This window comes from Ovis canadensis, chromosome 1 (genome assembly GCF_042477335.2).
Source record: "Ovis canadensis isolate MfBH-ARS-UI-01 breed Bighorn chromosome 1, ARS-UI_OviCan_v2, whole genome shotgun sequence".
Taxonomy (NCBI): Eukaryota; Metazoa; Chordata; class Mammalia; order Artiodactyla; family Bovidae; genus Ovis; species Ovis canadensis.
The window spans coordinates 34,042,548-34,062,065 of record NC_091245.1 but is presented as its reverse complement, the minus strand read 5'-3'; the positions used below and the strand labels follow the sequence as shown (position 1 = coordinate 34,062,065).

General features: G+C 46.4%; 1 protein-coding gene across 1 annotated transcript; it reads left to right on the top strand.

The window, feature by feature from the left end:
- Positions 1-3,739: 3,739 nt before the first annotated feature.
- On the top strand, positions 3,740-5,748 carry TACSTD2 (tumor associated calcium signal transducer 2). The gene has a single exon (XM_069562264.1). The coding sequence runs from the start codon at positions 4,053-4,055 to the stop codon at positions 4,998-5,000; it is 948 nt and encodes a 315-aa protein (XP_069418365.1). The 5' UTR covers positions 3,740-4,052; the 3' UTR covers positions 5,001-5,748.
- The last annotated feature ends 13,770 nt before the right edge of the window (positions 5,749-19,518 follow it).

Genomic DNA, 19,518 nt, shown 5'->3' with positions numbered 1-19,518 from the left:
TAACCCAGGGATGGAACCTGGGTCTCCCGCACTGCAAGCAGACTCCTTGCCGTCTGAACCACCAGGGAAGTATATTAAAAGCCTGGGATAAGAGCAAAAATAGCACTCAGGTATCATTACCTGGTCTTCCTTGAAATGAGGTGCTAGGAAGGTAGGTTATGGTGGGGACAGAGGTTTGTGGCTGGGGTAGGTGATGAGAATTGGCCCAGAAGGGAAATACTGAAATGGTCAACAGGAACATTCCTAGGGGTATATGTTGATACTACAATACTCTGGGCACAACTCAACATTAATTAAGCCAATAAATATATTACTGAATACTTAACACATGCTGTCGCTGGGGCTACAGTGCTCAGATGTGGTTCCTGCCCTGATCTACTCTTGTGAATCCTGAATTCATAGAACCCTTTTGTTAAATATTTAAAAGTTAAAAAAGAAAAAACAGAACTAAAGCTAACACATGGCATTTTGCAGACCTGGGTGGGAAACAAAGAATGAAGTGGGTGTCAGAGCTGGGGCTTCTCTTAATAAACCCATCTTGGTGTTTGTGTGCTTGTTAGGAAAAATCTGCCAGAACCACAGAATCTAAGAAAGTGTGTGGGGGGTGGGGAATAGGACAGGGGGCAAGTCATCTTTGCTTCTCCCCATCTTCCATAGACGTTACTGAGGATGGACTCCTGTTTATCCCCTTCTTTGCAACACATAACATGGCTGGAAAAGCCAGGGGTTTGGAGACAAAGCACTAGCCCAAATAAGGCCCAGGCATTGGGGCTGTCCTAGCTAAGTAGACACCATTGTATACATTCCTCAGCTCTGAGACCCTTTTCCCTTCAGCTTTCCTTTTGCTGGTCTGGGACCCATTGGAATATCAAGCAGGTGGCTTTCAGTTATAGGGGATTGTGGCTACCTAGTCACTAGTTGGAAGAGTAAGATAGCTATTTAAATACTAAAAAGGCAGCCTACTATTTTTAGAGTGTCTTACAGCTTATAAAGCTTTGGGATCTACCATCTCATCTATTTATACTGGATCCTCAGGATGATTTATGAAGTAGAGAATTGCTATTATCTCCATTATAGCGGGGGGTTCACCAAGCCCAGAAAAGTTGGTGGTGTCATTCTGGTGTTAGAGGAATTATGAAAGCACAGAGAAGGGGCATCATCCTGACTGCAGCAAGAGGATCAATCAGGGAAGGCTTCCTGGAGGTGACCCAAGAGCTGAGTGTAAAAAAAAAAATCCACAAAATAGGTGAAGGAGTAGAGAGTCCAGGTAGATGACTTCACAAAGGTTTGAAAATATGACAAAGCCTGGAGAGGCAAGACGAAGCAAGATAAACATGGTGATGGATGGGGACCATGACAATAGCTAACACCTATCTATGCTTACGAAGTTTGGATATTGTTAGAACACACACTTTCCTAAGCGGTTTTTTTGGCCATGAAAGTAAAAGACGCTTACTCCTTGGAAGAAAAGTTATGACCAACCTAGACAGCATATTCAAAAACAGAGACATTACTTTGCCGACTAAGGTCCGTCTAGTCAAGGCTATGGTTTTTCCAGTAGTCATGTATAGATGTGAGAGTTGGACTGTGAAGAAAGCTGAGCACCGAAGAATTGATGCTTTTTCACTGTGGTGTTGGAGAAGACTCTTGAGAGTCCCTTGGACTGCAAGGAGATCCAACCAGTCCATTCTGAAGGAGATCAGCCCTGGGATTTCTTTGGAAGGAATGATGCTAAAGCTGAAACTCCAGTACTTTGGCCACCTCATGTGAAGAGTTGACTCACTGGAAAAGACTTTGATGCTGGGAGGGATTGGGGGCAGGAGGAGAAGGGGACGACAGAGGATGAGATGGCTGGATGGCATCACTGACTCGATGGGCGTGAGTTTGAGTGAACTCTGGGAGTTGGTTATGGACAGGGAGGCCTGGCGTGCTGCGATTCATGGGGTCGCAAAGAGTCGGACACGACTGAGCGACTGAACTGAACATTAATTCTCACACCTATCTCGTTAGGTAGATACTTTTATTACAGATGAGGATAGGAAACTAAGGCACAGAGAAATTACATAACTTGAGAAATATGGCCAAAATCACATACGATCTTGTGTGCTAACTTAAGAAGTATGAGTTTCATCCTAAGAGCCAAGGGCACCTCCCACTCTGTGCATGAAAGATTCTCAGCAGAGAGAAGATGGTCACAGATTTGTGATGTAGAAAGCCTTCTGGTGTTCAGGGTGGACTGGGTGTTGGGGAGGAGAAAACTGAGGAGGCTCCTGGTTCAAGAACCTAAACAGAGACAGTGGGAGTAGAGAGCAGAATGCCAGTTCCTTGTGGGTAAGAAACTGACCCCCACGTTTCTGCTTTCTCTGCCTGTAAAGGCAGAATAATATATATCCACCTACCCGCCTCAGGAATTGCTAGAAAATTAATAGGGTAGAAACCTGACTGGCTTTCATGTGTTAAACAACACCCTGAACCACTGTTGGTGTTCTTTAAATGCTGAGCATATAAAATGTGCTCTGACTGGAGGAGCCAGGGATAATTATAGCTTGCTAATCATTGTTAATTTTACCAGATTTGAAATCCTGAACTTTCTCAATGATTCAAAAAAGAGATGGCAACACTTGCATCCCATCCCAGTAGCCACACAGAAGCAGACAAGTAATTTCTCACAAGCTCCATTCATTATTTGCAGTGGTTCGGCTACTTACATGGGGCATAGTGAAAGAAAAGCAATGATTTGTTCTTTTAGAATCAAATTATACAACGAATTCCTTATAGTCTTGCTAGTTCTTTGAAAGAATGTGCTCCTTTTCATCTCCCTATACTGACCACGTGCATAAATATTCCCAGTTTGCGGTGTTTGAAGGAGAGGGGGGAAAGTGTTTAACAGAACTTCTAATATCCTGGCCACCAGGACACTTGGGTTTTAACTGTGCTACGGTAACAGACCTGTTTCTAAACCTTCCTTCAGATTCGGTACCACTATTTCCATAAGCACTTATTTAAGGTGTCAGAACAGCCAGGCAGAGTTGCAAAGGCATCTCCAAGGAATATGAGGAAACTGTTGGCCCGGCGACTTTAAATTCTCTAAGCCTCACCTACACCACCTATGGAATGGGTCTGATAGACAGTGAATACCCGTCAGGACCTGACGTGAGGATGAGATAATGTTTGTGTACTGTAAACTATATGCTGCTGCTAAGTCACTTCAGTCGTGTCCAACTCTGTGCGACCCTATAGACGGCAGCGCACCAGGCTCCCCCGTCCCTGGGATTCTCCAGGCAAGAACACTGGAGTGGGTTACAAACTATTAAGGGAACTGTAAGACTTACGGGGGTTCGATCCCTCGGTGGGGAAGAACCCATGGAGGAGGGCATGGCAACCCACTCCGGTATTCTTGCCTGGAGAATCCCATGGACGGGGGAGCCTGGTGGGCTCCAGTCTACAGTTGCAAAGAGCAGGACGCGACTGAAGCGACTTAGCACGCAAGCAAGGGACTGAGAAAAGAAGCGAGGAAGTGAAAGAACTTAAAGGAGGGACAAGGGCTGGAACAAAACCTGACAGTCCCACGCCATCCTTCTCAATACAATTTCTGAGAACTCCAGCCGGGGAGAGAGGCCTGGACGCCCAAGGTTCTCGGCTGGAGGGCGCGCCTAGGGCGGGTCCCTTCTCGGGTGGGGCCGCGCGGGCCGGGGGCGGTACTCCGCCCCCCGCCCTCAGCCGAGTATCGGTTTTCCTTTCCCAGGCTTTCGGTCCAGAGGAGACGGGACAGCCTCCGCCTCGCTGATCCTATCGCGGGCGGCGCAGGGCCGGCTGAGCCTTCAGTGAGAAGGGGACGAGAACCCGGGAAGGGGCGGGCGGGGTATCTATCACCCAAATACCAGCGGGTGAGTCGGCGGCCAAACCAGCCCGGCAGGTCTGGCGAAGTATAAGAGCTGGAGGGAGCGGCGGGCGGCAGACGCCTGGATACCGTCGCACACGCCGGAGCCGGAGCCCTGCGGAGCCTCCAGTCCTCGCCAGCCCGCGCCGGCTTCTCGCTCCTCCGCCCCACCATGGCCCGGGGCCCGGGCCTCGCGCTGCCGTCGCCGTGGATCCTGATGCTGGCGGCGGTGATCGGCCACGCGGCCGCGCAGAACCAGTGCGTGTGTCCCACCAACAAGATGACCGTGTGCGACGAGCGCGACCCGAGCGGCCGCTGCCAATGCCGCGTGCTCGGCTCGAACCAGGCGGTCAACTGCTCCACGCTCACGTCCAAGTGCCTGCTGCTCAAGGCGCGCATGCGCGCCTCCCACAGCGGCCGCGCGCTGGTGCGGCCGAGCGAGCACGCGCTCCTGGACAACGACGGCCTGTACGACCCGGACTGCGACCAGCAGGGGCGCTTCAAGGCGCGCCAGTGCAACCAGACGTCGGTGTGCTGGTGCGTGAACTCGGTGGGCGTGCGCCGCACCGACAAGGGCGACCTGAGCCTGCAGTGCGACGAGGTCGTGCGCACCTACCACATTCTTATTGACCTGCGCCACCGCCCGGACGCCCCCGCCTTCAACCACTCGGACCTGGACGCCGAGCTGCGGCAGCTCTTCCAGCAGCGCTATCTGCTGCAGCCCAAGTTCGTGCGGGCTGTGCACTACGAGCACCCCACCATCCAGATCGAGCTGCGCCAGAACTCGTCGCAGAAGGTCGCCGGCGAGGTGGACATCGGCGACGCCGCGTACTACTTCGAGAGGGACGTCAAGGGCGAGTCGCTGTTCATGGGCCCCCGCGACCTCAACTTGCGCGTGGGCGGACAGCCCCTGGTCCTGGAGCAGATGCTCGTCTACTACCTGGACGAGAAGCCCCCCCAGTTCTCCATGAAGCGCCTCGCCAGCGGCCTCATCGCCGTCATCGTGGTGGTCGTGGTGGCGGTGGTCGCCGGCGTGGCCGTCCTGGTGATCACCAATCGGAGGAAGTCAGGAAAGTACAAGAAGGTGGAGATCAAGGAACTGGGGGAGATAAGACAGTAACCGACCTTGTAGGTACCGGCGGGGCTGGGGTGGGGTAGGGTATCGGATTTCAGCAAGGTTCCAGACCCAAGTGAGTCAGTCAGCCTGCTTGATTCTTGGCCCCCCGCAGGAGACATTTCTCGTCTCACATTCCTGCCTCCCCCCACCGCCACCATGTTTAATAGATCCTGTTCTCAGGGTTACCTCGCTTTCTGACTTCTGTCCTGAAGAAAGCATTTCTAAAATTCCTTCCCTTTCGGTCCAACCAGAAACCTGACTCCAAGAGTTAAGGGCAGTTTGGCATAGGGTTATGTATAAGAATCAAGTGTCTGTATGATAACCCAGCCTGGTTTACAAATGCGGAAATCCATGCTGAAGGCTTAAACGCTTTTAGCTGGGAAACAGCTGCTGTCTTGGGTTTAAGTTATTTCATTAGCTCCACTTGTCTCGTGGCCTTCCTGATGAGTTCGCTAATTGGGCCCATGTTGTATCTTCATTTCCCATCGTTTGTATTACTGACCACACATGCTTGTTACCGGGAAAGAAGCCTGTCTGAGCTGCCTGCACACATGTTAGATGTCTTTATTGGAGGACAGACTTTGGCCCAGAAACTCAGCATCTGCTCTTCAACTTGCCCTTATTACAGCTGATACTAGTAATGTTTCTTTTATAAAATGTTTGTACATAGGTTGTCTTTGATAATGCTGTTGTGATTTTTTTTAAAAAAAAACATGAATTTAATAAAATATGGAAAAGGCACAAACCAAAACATGGAATTTGTGAAAACTTGCTCCAGATTTATATGATTTGGGACTACTCTAATTTCCTATGACTCAGATTTCTTACTTCAAATTCTAACACTTCTTAGCAGGATGGACCTTTTCCCATAGCCACTCTGGTGTTTCTGAGATCCCTGAGCTGGCCAGTGTAAACACAGGTGTTTCTTTCTTTTTTATTTATTTATTTATTTATTTATTTATTTATTTTTTAAATTTTTCATTTATTTATTTTTTTAATTTTAAATCTTTAATTCTTACATGCGTTCCCAAACATGACCCCCCCTCCCGACTCCCTCCCCACAACATCTCTCTGGGTGTTTCTAAATAAGGTTGTTTGGAAACCCCCTGCAGGAGGGTAGGTCTGAGGGAACCGCCTAGAACCGGCCAGTGTTGTTAGGAAAGGGGACCAGCCTAAGGTTATCACCAAATGAGAATTCTCCCCTGGAGAAGAAGACTCTACCTTTGTCTCTGAGTTAAAGGACTTTCCCACGTGGGCACAGCCAGTCTATAGCCGGCTCGTGCTCTGGCTGTGTGTGTGCATGTGCCCATGTAGTCTGTTTTCCTAAGATTTTACTAGTAAGGTGCTTTAAAAACTTACTGCGTTTCAGCTGCAAAAAGTCTTGTCTCACGTTTATCTGCTTGTTTTTACTCATTCACGCTTATTTATGTGAAGCAGGGTGTGTTAGAAGGTCGCTGTGGGGTAGCCTAGTGGTAAATAAGTTACTGCAGTTCCTGGGAAGTTGCTGCAACCATGGGCATGTACAAAGGACAGAGTGGTACATCCAACCCCAAAGAGCTAGGTCCAGGACCTCATTTTCTTCCCCAGAATACATCTCACATTCCTCCTCTGACTTGCACTCTGGTGTATGCCTGCCCCTCAAGAAAGAAGCACCAGTAAGATTTGGGGTGAGGGAGCTCTAAGCTGCTGCCTGGGCAGCTTGGGGCGGTGACTGATGTGTGCTGAAACAATGATACCTTATGGTCCCCAGAGTCTCTTCAGCCTGCAAGCACTCCTGCTAAGGGAAGGCTCCAAACATCCTTTCAGGTAAAAATGGGGCTTAACAAGGGGAGAAGGCTGATGGAGGCTGGCTGTGGAAAGGACAGCTGACGTGCCTGAGGTTAGAATGAGAACCTTAACAATGAGAGTGAAACAACTCTCAGGCCAACTTCCCACCCCTCACCCACCCTCCGCACCCCCACTCCCCCCATCACTGAAATACCTTAGCTAAGGAGACCTTGGCTATCACCTCTATCCTAACCTCTCATCTTACGGATGAAAGGGTGAGTGACTTCTCAAGGTTAATGTTTCTGTGACCCAGCTGAAACTAGACAGATTCTTGATTCCTCATCCAGTATTCTTTTCACTGTATCACACTGCCATTGTTTCAAGAGTTACTTCAGAAAACTATCACTTGACTGCCCAGAAAGTAAACAGATTAAGGATTGAGTGGGCGGCTGAACAAAGGAAAAAGTTCTGAGCAACCCCATTCTTCATCAGAATGTGGCTTTTGAATAATTTCTAAATGTCTGCATTAATTCTGGGCTGAGTCATTGATTGCACTTTATTTACAGTTTGTAAAGCACTTTCACTTGGATCGTCTCTGAGCTGCTGGCTTACTGACAATCAAGTGTTGACAAACCTGGGTTCAAATCCCACTGTACTGGGCAATAAGTCACTTAACTCTCCAGTTGCCTCATCTGCTAAAAACTACAAATCTCTATTATAAAAATTAAATGAGGGTAATTGATAGGAGTGCCTAGAACTTGGTGTTCAATTTTTCCCTCTCTTAAAGATTAGGTCCCTCATAGCTCAGTTGGTAAAGAATCTGCCTACAGGCGATTCCTGGGTTGGGAAGATACCCTGGAGAAGGAAATGGCAACCTACTCCAGTATTCTTGCCTGGAGAATCCCACAGACAGAGGAGCCTGGCAGGCTACAGTCCATGGGGTCACAAGAGTCAGGCACAACTTAGCGACTAAACCATCATAGATTATGTTCATTTCATATGTCAGGAAACAGGTCCATAGAGGCTCGGGCTGAGTGATTCATGATCACACGTCCTCCATGTGCCAAAGCCAGAATGTAGAACCCTTGTTTCAGCTTTCTAGCCCAGGTTTCTACCCCAGGCACCAAGCAGGTTCAGTGTCTGTGTGCTCAGTTGCTAAGTCATGTCTGACTCTTGGTGACCCTGTGGACTGCAGCCCACCAGGCTCTTCTGTCCTTGGGATTTTCCAGGCAAGAATACCAGAGTGGGTTGCCATTTCCTCCTCCAGGGGATCTTCCCCACCCAGAGACTGAAGCCACGTCTCCTGTGTCTCCTGCATTGCCGGTGGATTCTCTACCCACTAAGCCACTTGGAAAGCTCCAGCAGGTTGAGACATCTTTCCTACTCACTTCTTCCAAGGAAGAGCTCCTCATACTCTGTTCTGTCCTCAGCTCACTTCTTTCCGTCACAGAAATATACTATCCAGAATTGGCTCTCACCAAGGGTTTAGCCACCACCAGATTCTCCCCCCCACCACCACCCCCTGCCCCAACTTAATATTTACTATTTTGAGCTCTAGCCTGGGGCTGCTTTTGACAGGAATGTGAAGAGCAGGTATGATTCACCTTGCAGGTCACAACTTGTCTTCTGAGCCCTGCAGGAGGTTCATTTGATTTCCTTGTTTTGGTCACTAGGGCTGTCTCCACTCTTGCTATTTCCTTAATTGGAGCAATTTTTTTGGACCCGCCTCATGGCTTGTGAGATCTTAGCTCCCCAATCAAGGATTGAACCCAGGCCCTCAGCAGTGAGAGCATGGAGTCCTAACCACCTGCACCACCAGGAAATTCCAAGAGCAATTCTTTAAATCACATCCTTTTTACCTGCTTACATACTTTTGGTGTCAGCGTTTTCCAAATAGAATCACAACGTCAGAGCTGGAAAGAGGACCATTTAGTCCGAGAGTCCATTTTCTGGATGAAGAAACTGAGGCCCAGAGAGGAGAATGGACTTACCCAAGTCTTGCAGATAGTGGCTGAGCTACCCTATAGCTCCAGTACCCTGACTTCTGTCTTGTCTAATGTCTGTTCCACTTGTCTCCCTAGTCTCCTCTTTATTTTCACTCTATCATTTCTGTTCTTAAATTGCAGTGCATTTCCTTTAGTTTCTTAATATCACTGAAATGGGAGTGATACTTTGGTCAAGTGTAAAATGTGTGGGTTTTGAATTTACCTGGCCTTTCAGACCTCTTTTTCCTTGTTTGTAAAACAAGTGAGTCTTGTCTACTATGCTTGGTTTTAAAAATTATTCATAAGAATAGATTGAGTACATATTTAGTAAATGATTGGTCTTGATAGAATGACAGCAAGACCCCTCAAGATCCAACTAACTAACTAGTCACAATTAAACTCTCTCCAATGCAAGGCAAACAGCACTTTCAGACTACTTCCCTATAGGGACTTCTTTGTCCCTAGGTGTCTGCTCTCAGGAAGATGAGAGCAATCTTTGAGGTTACCTGTTTATAGAGGTGAAGTCACAGTCTACCTGGTCTGTATGAAATGGCTGCCAAAGCTGAGCGAGATACCTTCGACTCTGATGTGAGAAAGAAAGAAATGCTTTTGTTTTCAAATTATGTCATTGTTGGGTCTCTGTAAGAGTCTTTTATTTTAGCATAATCTTTTACCCAAACAAGTATTGGTGGCCATATTATTATTCCTGTAACAGACAAAGGAAAAAAAAAGACACTGAAAGTTAAATTACTTGCCTGTAGTCACACATCTAATAAGTGGCATATCTGAGCTTAGAGCGCAGGCGCATTGGCCCTTAAACCCAGGTTCTTAGTCAATGTATTATACTGTCTCCTAGAAATTATAAATTTGCTAGCCAGAGTATACTAGCTTCTGCTACAACATATTACTACAAATCTAGTGGGTTAAACAGTACACATTTATACATAGTTATTAGCTTACAGTTCTCTAGATAAGAAGGCTAGAAAAGAGATAGGTTTCACTAGGCCACAGTCAAGATATCTGCATGTTGCATTCCTTTCTGAGGGTGCTAGGGGAGATTTTGTTTCCTGCTCATTCAGTTTATTGGCAGGATTCAGTTCCTTTTCAGTTATGGGACCTAGATGTTTGGTTTCTTCTCACAGGCTGTAAACGAAGTGCTTTCCCTGGTTTGTCGTGGCAGCCTCTGTTTCTTACCTCGTGCCCCACTTTCTTCATCTTCAAAACCAGTGATGGCAAGTAGAATCTTCACACTCAATCTTTCTCCATTGTCTCATCTTTTTACGAAAAATGTTTCACTTGTGAGGACTTAGGTTGGGTCACCCAGATAGTCCAGGATAAGATTATCTTCCCTCAAGTCCTCTAACTTTAATCATATCTGCAAAGTCCCTTTTGCCATTAATGTAACATGTCCACAAATGCTGGGGATTAATTTGTGGGCACCATGACTGGGGAGGGCATTATTCTGTCCACCCCTCAGAGAATGCCCTGCTCCCCACAAACCCATGCTCTTAACCATTATGCTCTTTCAGGCCTGAGTGCAATGCTGTATTTTGTGATAAAAGATCTCTCTCCCCCATGGCCCTCTGCTTTGTCCCTTTTTGAACAAAGCCTTCACAAGGAGTAAAATGAACTCTTGGGAGAATTATTCCTGTATCGCACACAGGGTCATGCAAGATGCTTAGCACTGAATAGGCTCTCAAGAAATGTGTTGAAATGAAACCATACCAACTACTGGCATTTATTGAACATGTATAATGTGCCAGACACTGCCCTACAACTTTACCCTGATTATCTCATCCACTTCACAACAATCCCACGAACAGAAGATATGTTCTGTTGTTGCTGTTTTACTGCTGAGGAAACCAAGGTATTAATAAGTGACTTGCCAGAAATCACATTGCTCGTAAGGAATACAGCTAGAATGTAAATCCGGGGCTGCCTTCCCCAGAGTCTGTGCTTTTATCACTATGCTCTACAATACCACAGGGTAAAGAACCATGTTCCATGCCAAAAAGTGATGATGCAAGTTGAGAAGCTTATTCTCGGGGACCCAGAGGGAATCCCCTGAAGGACCACGTGGGAACTTAACACATTTCTTTTATAATCAACAGCATATCCTGATGGGCATCTTCCAGTTGTAATTTCCCTCCTGGAGCCATTCTCTGTCATTGCTAAACACCATCGGAGGTGTCGTTACTGCTTTATATGTTGAACTCTAGGAAGGAATTATTGGAAGGGTGGGGATGCGTACTGGGTCCTAGTTTCATTCAGCATTAAGAAGTCCACTGGGCTCAGGAGAACTGTGTCCCCTGATTCCACAGTAAGCTAAGATATTCTCAATCGCAGTGGAAATTCTCAGGTCCATGCTATACCAGGAGGGGAAGGAGGGGAAGAGAAATGTCCCAGAACAACAGTCTGAACACTCTGCTTACCGACACATCGTGTCTTCTTGGACAGACAGGGCCAAGAGTCTCTTGACTAGATCAGTTTAACCTTTCAGTACCTTAGGTCCTTGTGGCTCCCACTCTGGAGCATCGCAGCCCCTTTGGGGTCCCACTACTCTCAACTCGCTGGTTGGTTGGTACTGTTGGAGGAAATGTTCCGATCACTCAAATATTTTGATGGGAAGCACATTATCACGTGCTATCGAAACACAGCTTGATACAGAAGGTGTCAATTCAACTAGGTCAGCAAGGAAGCTTGATGCCTTGGTTCTTTCTTTTTAGCTGTGTGATCTTGAATCTGGTAGTTTATCTCCCTGGTCCTCACATTTACATCATCTAATGGACCTAATAATATCCACTCACTCTGGTTCATAGCACTCTTATCTTCTAATCTCACCTCACTGGGACTAAGGTAAGTGTGACCAAGAGGCTAGTTTGGCCAGTACTAGCCAAACTAGTTGGAGAAGGCAATGGCAACCCACTCCAGTACTCTTGCCTGGAAAATCCCATGGATGGAGGATCCTGGTGGGCTGCAGCCCATGGGGTCGCTAAGAGCTGGACACGACTGAACGACTTCACTTTCACTTTTCACTTTCATGCATTGGAGAAGGAAATGGCAACCCACTCCAGTGTTCTTGCCTGGAGAATCCTAGGGACAGGGGAGCCTGGTGGGCTGCTGTCTCTGGGGTCGCACAGAGTCGGACACGACTGAAGCGACTTAGCAGCAGCAGCAGCCAAACCAGTATTAGGGAAGAGGTCTTTGAGACCCCGTGGACTGTAGCCCACCGGACTCCTCCGTCCACGGGATTTTCCAGGCAAGAGTACTGGAGTGGGTTGCCATTTCCTTCTCCAGGGGAACTTCCCGACCCAGGGATCGAGCCCAGGTCTCCCACATTATAGGCAGATGCTTTACCATCTGAGCCACAAGGGAAGCCCGTTACCTGGACACCCTCCGAAACTGGATGACCTGTGTCCTTAAGAATTCTGAAGGTTTATCATTCACTCATTCTCTCAAATTTTTGTTTGTTTGTTTCATTTTATGCCAGATATTGTACTAGCTTTGAGAGTATATGATGCACTGAATAGACATGGTTTCTCTGGTGTTTGTTTTTTGCTTACCTGGAAACCCTGCAACCTTCTCAATGAGGAGACACAACCATTATTATGTGAGTCTTGGTGAGAGGCTAGGTGGTCCTGCTCCTGGCTGATGGAATATGCGTGTGTGACCTGGCTCACTCAACTGAACTTTTCTGCCTGGGACATTGATCTAGAGGACATGAAACCATCCATCACCTGATAAATTAGTCCCAGCAGCGTTAACTTTGCCAACCGTACAACTGCTTCACAGATGCCAACTGTCCCGTGGCAGCACACCAGTGGGCCATACCGATTAGACTGTCCCATTGCTTGCCTCTGGCCGTATTCCTACTGCCCAGCCAACCTACTTCCTGACTATTTTCTGAATCTGGTTCTCCAGTCTTCACACTGATTCTGTATATTTACCCCAAATCCTCCAATAAATTACTTTTATGGTTGAGTTTAGCCAGAATCAGTTTCTGTTGTTTACAACCAACAACCCAACTGGTGGAGTCCCTGACTTTGTATAACTGAAAGTCCAGCGGCCAAGACAGTCTTTAAGTATATGATCATAAAGGTAAGGGCACAATTGAAAAATGAGATAAGTGCTCTGAAGACAAACAGCACATATGGAAGTTCTGACTCTGCCTTGGAGGGAGTCACATCCTTAAGGAATTAATGCTTGATCTAAGAGTCAGGATATGGGTAGATGTTATTTATGCAGGGAAGGAAGGATTTTAGCAAAGGAAAGTAGCAGGTGGGAAGGTCCTGAAGCAAAGGGAATATGGCTTATCTGAGAACCTCAGAGTAGGCCAGCATTCCAGAATGTAGATAGCAAGGAGAAGGGTGATGCTGCTTGAGGCTGGAGAAGTGGGCTGGGGATAGACTTGTTGTTTAGTGGCTCACTTGTGCCCAACTCTTTTGCAACCCCCTGGGCTACAGCCTGCCAGCTCCTGTGTCCAGGGGATTTCCCAGGCAAGAATACTGGAGTGGGTTGCCATTTCCTTCTCCAGGGGCTCTTCCTGACCCAGGGATGGAACTCATGTCTCCTGCATTGGGAGGCAGATTCTTCACCACTGAGGGAAGCTCCAAGGACAGACTAAGAGAGGCCTTTCAAGCAAATATTTTGAACTTTGTGCAAATTAGTAGGGCATGCCCTCTGTATAAGGGCCCTTCTGATAAGCAGAAACGGGCCTCCTGTCTAGTTGGACTTACCTCTGTAGTGAAGGGCTTGGCAAATGGGTGAGTGGGATCCTGACCCCATTCAAGAGTAGCAATTTTATAATATATTGTTGTGGTTGTTCAGTTGCTCAGTCGTGTCTCTTTGCAACCCCATGGAATGCAGCATGCCTGGCTTCCCTGTCCTTCACCATCTCCCAGAGTTTGCTCAAACTCATGTCCATTGAGTCAGTGGTGCCATCCAACCATCTCATCCTCTGTCATCCCCTTTTCCTCCTGCTTTCAATTTTTTCCAGCATCAAGCTCTTTTCTAGGGAGTTTGCTCTTGGCCAAAAAATTAGAGCTTCAGCTTCAGCATCAGTTCCTCCAATGAATATTCAGGATTGATTTCCTTTAGGATGGACTGGTTTCTTCTCCTTGCTGTCCAAGGGACTCTCAAGAATCTTCTCCAACACCACAGTTAAAAAGCATCTGTTCTTCGTCACTCAGCTCTCTTTATGGTCCAACTCTCACATCCATACGTGACCACTGGAAAAACCATAGCCTTGACTAGATGGACCTTTGTTGGCAAAGTGATGCCTCTGCTTTTTAATACACTGTCTAGGTTGGTCATAGCTTTTCTTTCAAGGAGGAAGTGTTTTTAAATTTCATGACTGCAGTCACTGTCCGCAGTCATTTTGGAGCCCAAGAAAACAAAGTCTGTCACAGTTTCCCCATTTATTTGCCGTGAAGTGAAGGGACTGGATGCCATGATCTTCATTTTTTGAACGTTGAGTTTTAAGCCAGGTTTTTCACTTTCCTCTTTCACCTTTATCAAGAGACCCTTTAGTTCCTCTTTGCTTTCTGCCATAAGCGTGGTCTCATCTGCATATCTGAGGTTTACAATATATACAAACATCAAATCATTATGCTGTATACCTGAAACTATGAGGAGATAAAAAAGCCCAGAAAGTAAACGTACATTTCAAACAAAAATAAGTAGGGCTCCATGACAGTTTTGTTTCTACTATATGTATGTGTATAGGTGGGTAGGAGAGTTGGGTGACAATGTAAATTGTATTTCGTCTTGTGGATTTCTTGTTCAAAAGAGTCCAAATCCTTTGATATAAAGCTTCTTAAATTCCTGTGCAAAGTGACACACGAGCTGCGTTAGTAACACAGGATCATGTAGTTCATAACGTGTTCAACAAGCAATTCATTTAGTGAGAAAAAAGTACAGTAAAAATCATTGAACATACATATATACGTGTACACACACACATACACACATATTTACACAGACATGACATAATCCAATTTTGAAAAAAAATCACTCTGGCTGGAGTCTGGAGAATAGATTGAAAAGGAACAAGAGTAGAGGCGAAGAAACAGGAGAAGACCAGAATCTCACGTGAGAGATAAAGGTAGTTTAGCCTGAGAACAAGTGTAGAGGATAGTGATGGGGATGGAGAGGAATTAGAGGGTTGCAGGGATACCCAGGGCACCAAATCAGTAGGAGTTAGGGCTGGAGTCTACCCGGTGGTGAGGAAGTGGGAGGTGTCAACAACAGTTCTCTGGTTTCAGGCTTTCATGACTGGTTGGAGATACCATTATCCACGATAGAGGACTCAGGAAAGAGAATGTGTTTGGTGGGAGGAAAATAATGTGTGGCATTGGATATGTTGAGTTCAGCCAGGAGCTGGATATAGATGTCTGACATATTATGTATGGGCAGCAGATGGGGATTTGGGAGAAGCTGGCATATAGGTTTTGGGAAGCACTCGTATGTAGGTAGGATGAAAATCTATAATCACAGATGTAAGTGGCTAGGGGAAAGCGATAGATGGAAAAGGGGAGAGAACTAGTTCCAGGCGTCTGAAGACTTCAGTGCTTCAGGACATGAAAGAGGAGGATGAGCTGGCAAAGGAGCCAAGAATGGTCAAAACCAGGCATGGAGATAAAAGGACCAGCCCAGTCTGGCCTCAGGAGATGAGACCGAGTCAGAAGGTGGGGGCTAATGAACAGATGGTTGAGGGGAGCATTGGTGGGAGCAAAGGCCCAGATTAAGAGGCACCTGAGTGTCTGATACTTACAGTTTTTGTCCACCAGCTGCCTGGTCTTTGGGGACAGCTATATGGGAAAAAGGAGAGGTTTTGAGCAGACATTTCAAGAGACTAATCTGTGAGCTGGCTGGGGGTACACAGGAGGCTGAGATTGCCCAATGCAGCTTCTGGTAAAGTTCCTTTTCAGCATATGATTGGACCAAATTGCTTAAACTTCCTGAGCTTCACTTCCTTACTTGTAGAAGGCAATGGCACCCCACTCCGGTACTCTTGCCTGGAAAATCCCATGGAGAGAGGAGCCTGGTAGGCTGCAGTCCATGGGGTCACTAAGAGTTGGACATGACTGAGTGACTTCACTTTCACTTTTCACTTTTATGCATTGGAGAAGGAAATGGCAACTTACTCCAGGGTTCTTGCCTGGAGAATCCCAGGGACGGGGGAGCCTGGTGGGCTGCCATCTCTGGGGTCACACAGAGTCAGACACGACTGAAGCGACATAGCAGCAGCAGCAGAAGGGCTTCCCAGGTGGCTCAGTGGTAAAGAATCCTCCTGCCAAGCAGGAAACTCAGGTTCGATCCCTGAAGAGTAGGGAAGATCCCCTGGAGGAGAAAATGTGTACTGAAGATACCCTGGAGGAGAAAATGGCAACCCACTTTAAGTATTCTTATCTGGGAAATCTCGTGGAGAGAGGAGCCTGATGGGCTATAGTCTACGGGGTCGCAAAGAGTCAGACACGATTTAACAAGTAAATCACCAAACCAATGTACCTACCTCCTCATCAGGTTGGTGAGAGAAGTAAATAGAACAGGTAAAGCACTTAGACTAGTGCCTGGCACACAGGGAGTGCTCAGAAATGTTAGGTCTTATTAATCAATGTATTGAACTTGCATACATAGTGTCCAATGCAAGCTCCCCCAAGGGAAGAACTGTTTCCTTTTGCTCACCTCTGCACAGTTCATGGAAAGTAGCAAGTGCTCAATAATGAATACTGATTCAATGATTGTACAGAGGAGATGGGTGGAGATCTCCCAGAAGGACTAGCTCTGCCTGGAAGTTTAAATGGGGCCAAATATGTTCCTTCAACATCCGGAATTAACTGTTCAAGAGGGTAAATTTCATTTGCTTCTACCTATATCTCACCATCCAAAATAATACTCAGGAGCAAAAGAAAGAAAAAGGAAGCTACTTAGAACTCCAAAGGAAAAGCAATGTGGACCGCATTTAAATCATATATGAGTAAACTAATACAAAACAATGTGCAAGCAACACAGTCAGCACAATATGCAAAAAGTTACTGTCCTTCCTACATGGAAAACGCAGACAAATTGATTAGAAAAACAATGATCTAATCAAGGTCTTAGCTAGATACCTTGGTCAAATTAGAAAGGGTAACCACCCCACCCCCCCGCAACACACACACACACACACTGAGCAGATAAATTAGAAAAAGTCACTCCATATATTTGGACCCAGTCTTGTGGTACAGACTTGCCAAGGACACAGGTAGGTAAGTACTTTTGTAAAGAGAAAATGACTGGAGTCAGACTTGATTTGGGCTACTGTGGCTCAGCTGGTAAAGAATCCTCCTGTAATGCAGGAGACCTGGATTCTATCCCTGGGTTGGGAAGATCCTCTGGAGAAGGGAAAGGCAACCCACCCTAGTGTCCTGGCCTGGAGAATTCCATGGACTCTATAGTCCATGGGGTCACAAAGAGTCAGACACGACTAAGTGACTTTCACTTCACTTCACCCCTTGGCCTTGGTGTAGCACGTACACAGAATGACTTTACAAGATGGCCAGTTTTCAACTAAAAAAAAAAAAAGACAAAGGTCACAAATAGACAATTCTGGAAGAGAAACTAGAAATGATAATAAACATGTTCTAAAAATATAGCTAGGACTTCACTGGTGGTGAAGATAAAATGGAGGAAGTCCTGTTCAGGCTTCAGAAGCAGGAGAGCAGACCTTTGAACTTGCTTCTGACCTGCTTGGACATAGTCCAGATTCTGTGCCTGCCCGCAAGCACAGCTAGCCAGGCGACACTGTAGATAAGAGAGAAATGGAGTGTGTCTTGGAATTCTTGAGCCCCTGGAGGCCTAGCCAACCCCCAGTATCTCGTGAAATCCTATGACTTAAAAGGTGAAAAAAAACAGCATTGTAAAAATGTTACAGGAAAACCAGAGCTGCATTTTTGCATGTAAGATCCTTGGGTCAGGAAGATTCCCTGGAGAAGGGCATGGCAACCCACTCCAGTACTCTTGCCTAGAAAATCCTATGGACATAGGAGCCTGGCAGGCTATAGTTCATGAGGTCACAGAGCCAGACACAACCGAAGTGACTTAGCATGCATGCACAAAGATTTACATATAAGACATGTTCCCTGCAGCAATTGTATAATAACAAAAAGCTGAAAATAATCTATCCAACAACAAAGGGACGATTACACACATCCACAACTCCGAGATCCAATGTGTTTCAGAATCTTTGAATTTTCAAAGAATAATTTTGTGCATAAACTATTTAGCATTTTTAATAAGGTCTGGAGCAATATCATCAACACATCCAGATTTCTGCCATGAAACTTCCTAACAGCCACACTAATTGGTATAAATAGACCATAAATAGCTATAGGCCACTTCTGGTCATTTGTCATCAAATGAGTTGGCACTAAATTTTCAAAAGTTTTCAGAGCATTCTGAATTGGTGGATAAGGGATTGGGGATCTGTATAAATTATGGTATAATCTTTTAGGACTTTTTAATATGGGGAAATGATTACAATATATTGTTAGCTGAAGGAGCGGGGGAGGGGAGAGAGTGCCAAAGTGACACAGTGGCCCCCCTCCACTTTAAAAGAAAAAGTGGGAACAAATTTGTTCATTTAAATGCAAAATTGGCTGTTTTAAATCCAAACTGACCATAGCTGCTTTTGTTTTCCTCTTTTTTTCCTTCTGTTTTTAATCTTCAAGAGCAATAGTATACTTTTTATCAGTGTAGAAATCAGTCATTACTTCACTCAGCTTTTTTTTGAATAATTTTTCTCTTTTGGCCCCACTGCCTGGCAACGTGGACCTTCTCTGACCAGGAATCAAATCCATGCCCCTTGCAGTGGAAGCACAGAGTCTTAGCCACTGGACCACCAGGGAGGTTCACTGGTTTTCTTTGAATGGTCTGCTGGGGCGGGAGAAGGGGAATCCCTCCATCCCACCTCCTACTTGGTGAAGCAAAGGATAAGGTCAGCTAGTAAAGAACCCACCTGCTATGCAGGAGACCAGGGATTGATCCCTGGGTCGGGAAGATTCCCTGGAGAATAGAATGGCAACCCACTTGAGTATTCTTGCCTGAAGAATCTCCTGGGCAGAGGAGCCCCGTGGGCTACAATCTATGGGGTCGAAAAGAGTCTGACATGAGTGAGTGACTAAACCCTTGCTCCCAGGACTGGAGAAAGAAACTAAATTGCTTTGCACAAAGAAGTGGGAGGAAATTTGGGGGGTGTTGAGTGGAAGCAGGGGGGTGGGTGTGGGGTAGAGAGGGTGGAGAGGTGAGAGAGGAGATCACTCAGCATGGGGCTGACCTAATGTGTCCTGGGGTTGCCGTAATTATGCACAATAAGTCTAGTGGCTTAAAATAATACAAAGTAAATTTCTCACAGTTCTAGAGGCTAGAGACTAAAATCAAGGTGTCAGCTGGGCCGCATTCTCTCTGAAGCCTCTAGTGAAGCAGCCTTCCCTGCATTCTCTACCTTCTTGGTTTCTTAGCTTCAGTTCAGTTCAGTCGCTCAGTTGGGTCCGACTCTTTGCGACCCAATGAATCACAGCATGCCAGGCCTCCCTGTCCATCACCAACTCCCGGAGTTCACTCAGATTCACGTTCATCAAGTCAGTGATGCCATCCAGCCATCTCATCCTCGGTCGTCCCCTTCTCCTCCTGCCCCCAATCCCTCCCAGCATCAGAGTCTTTTCCAATGAGTCAACTCTTCACACGAGGTGGCCAAAGTACTGGAGTTTCAGCTTCAGCATCATTCCTTC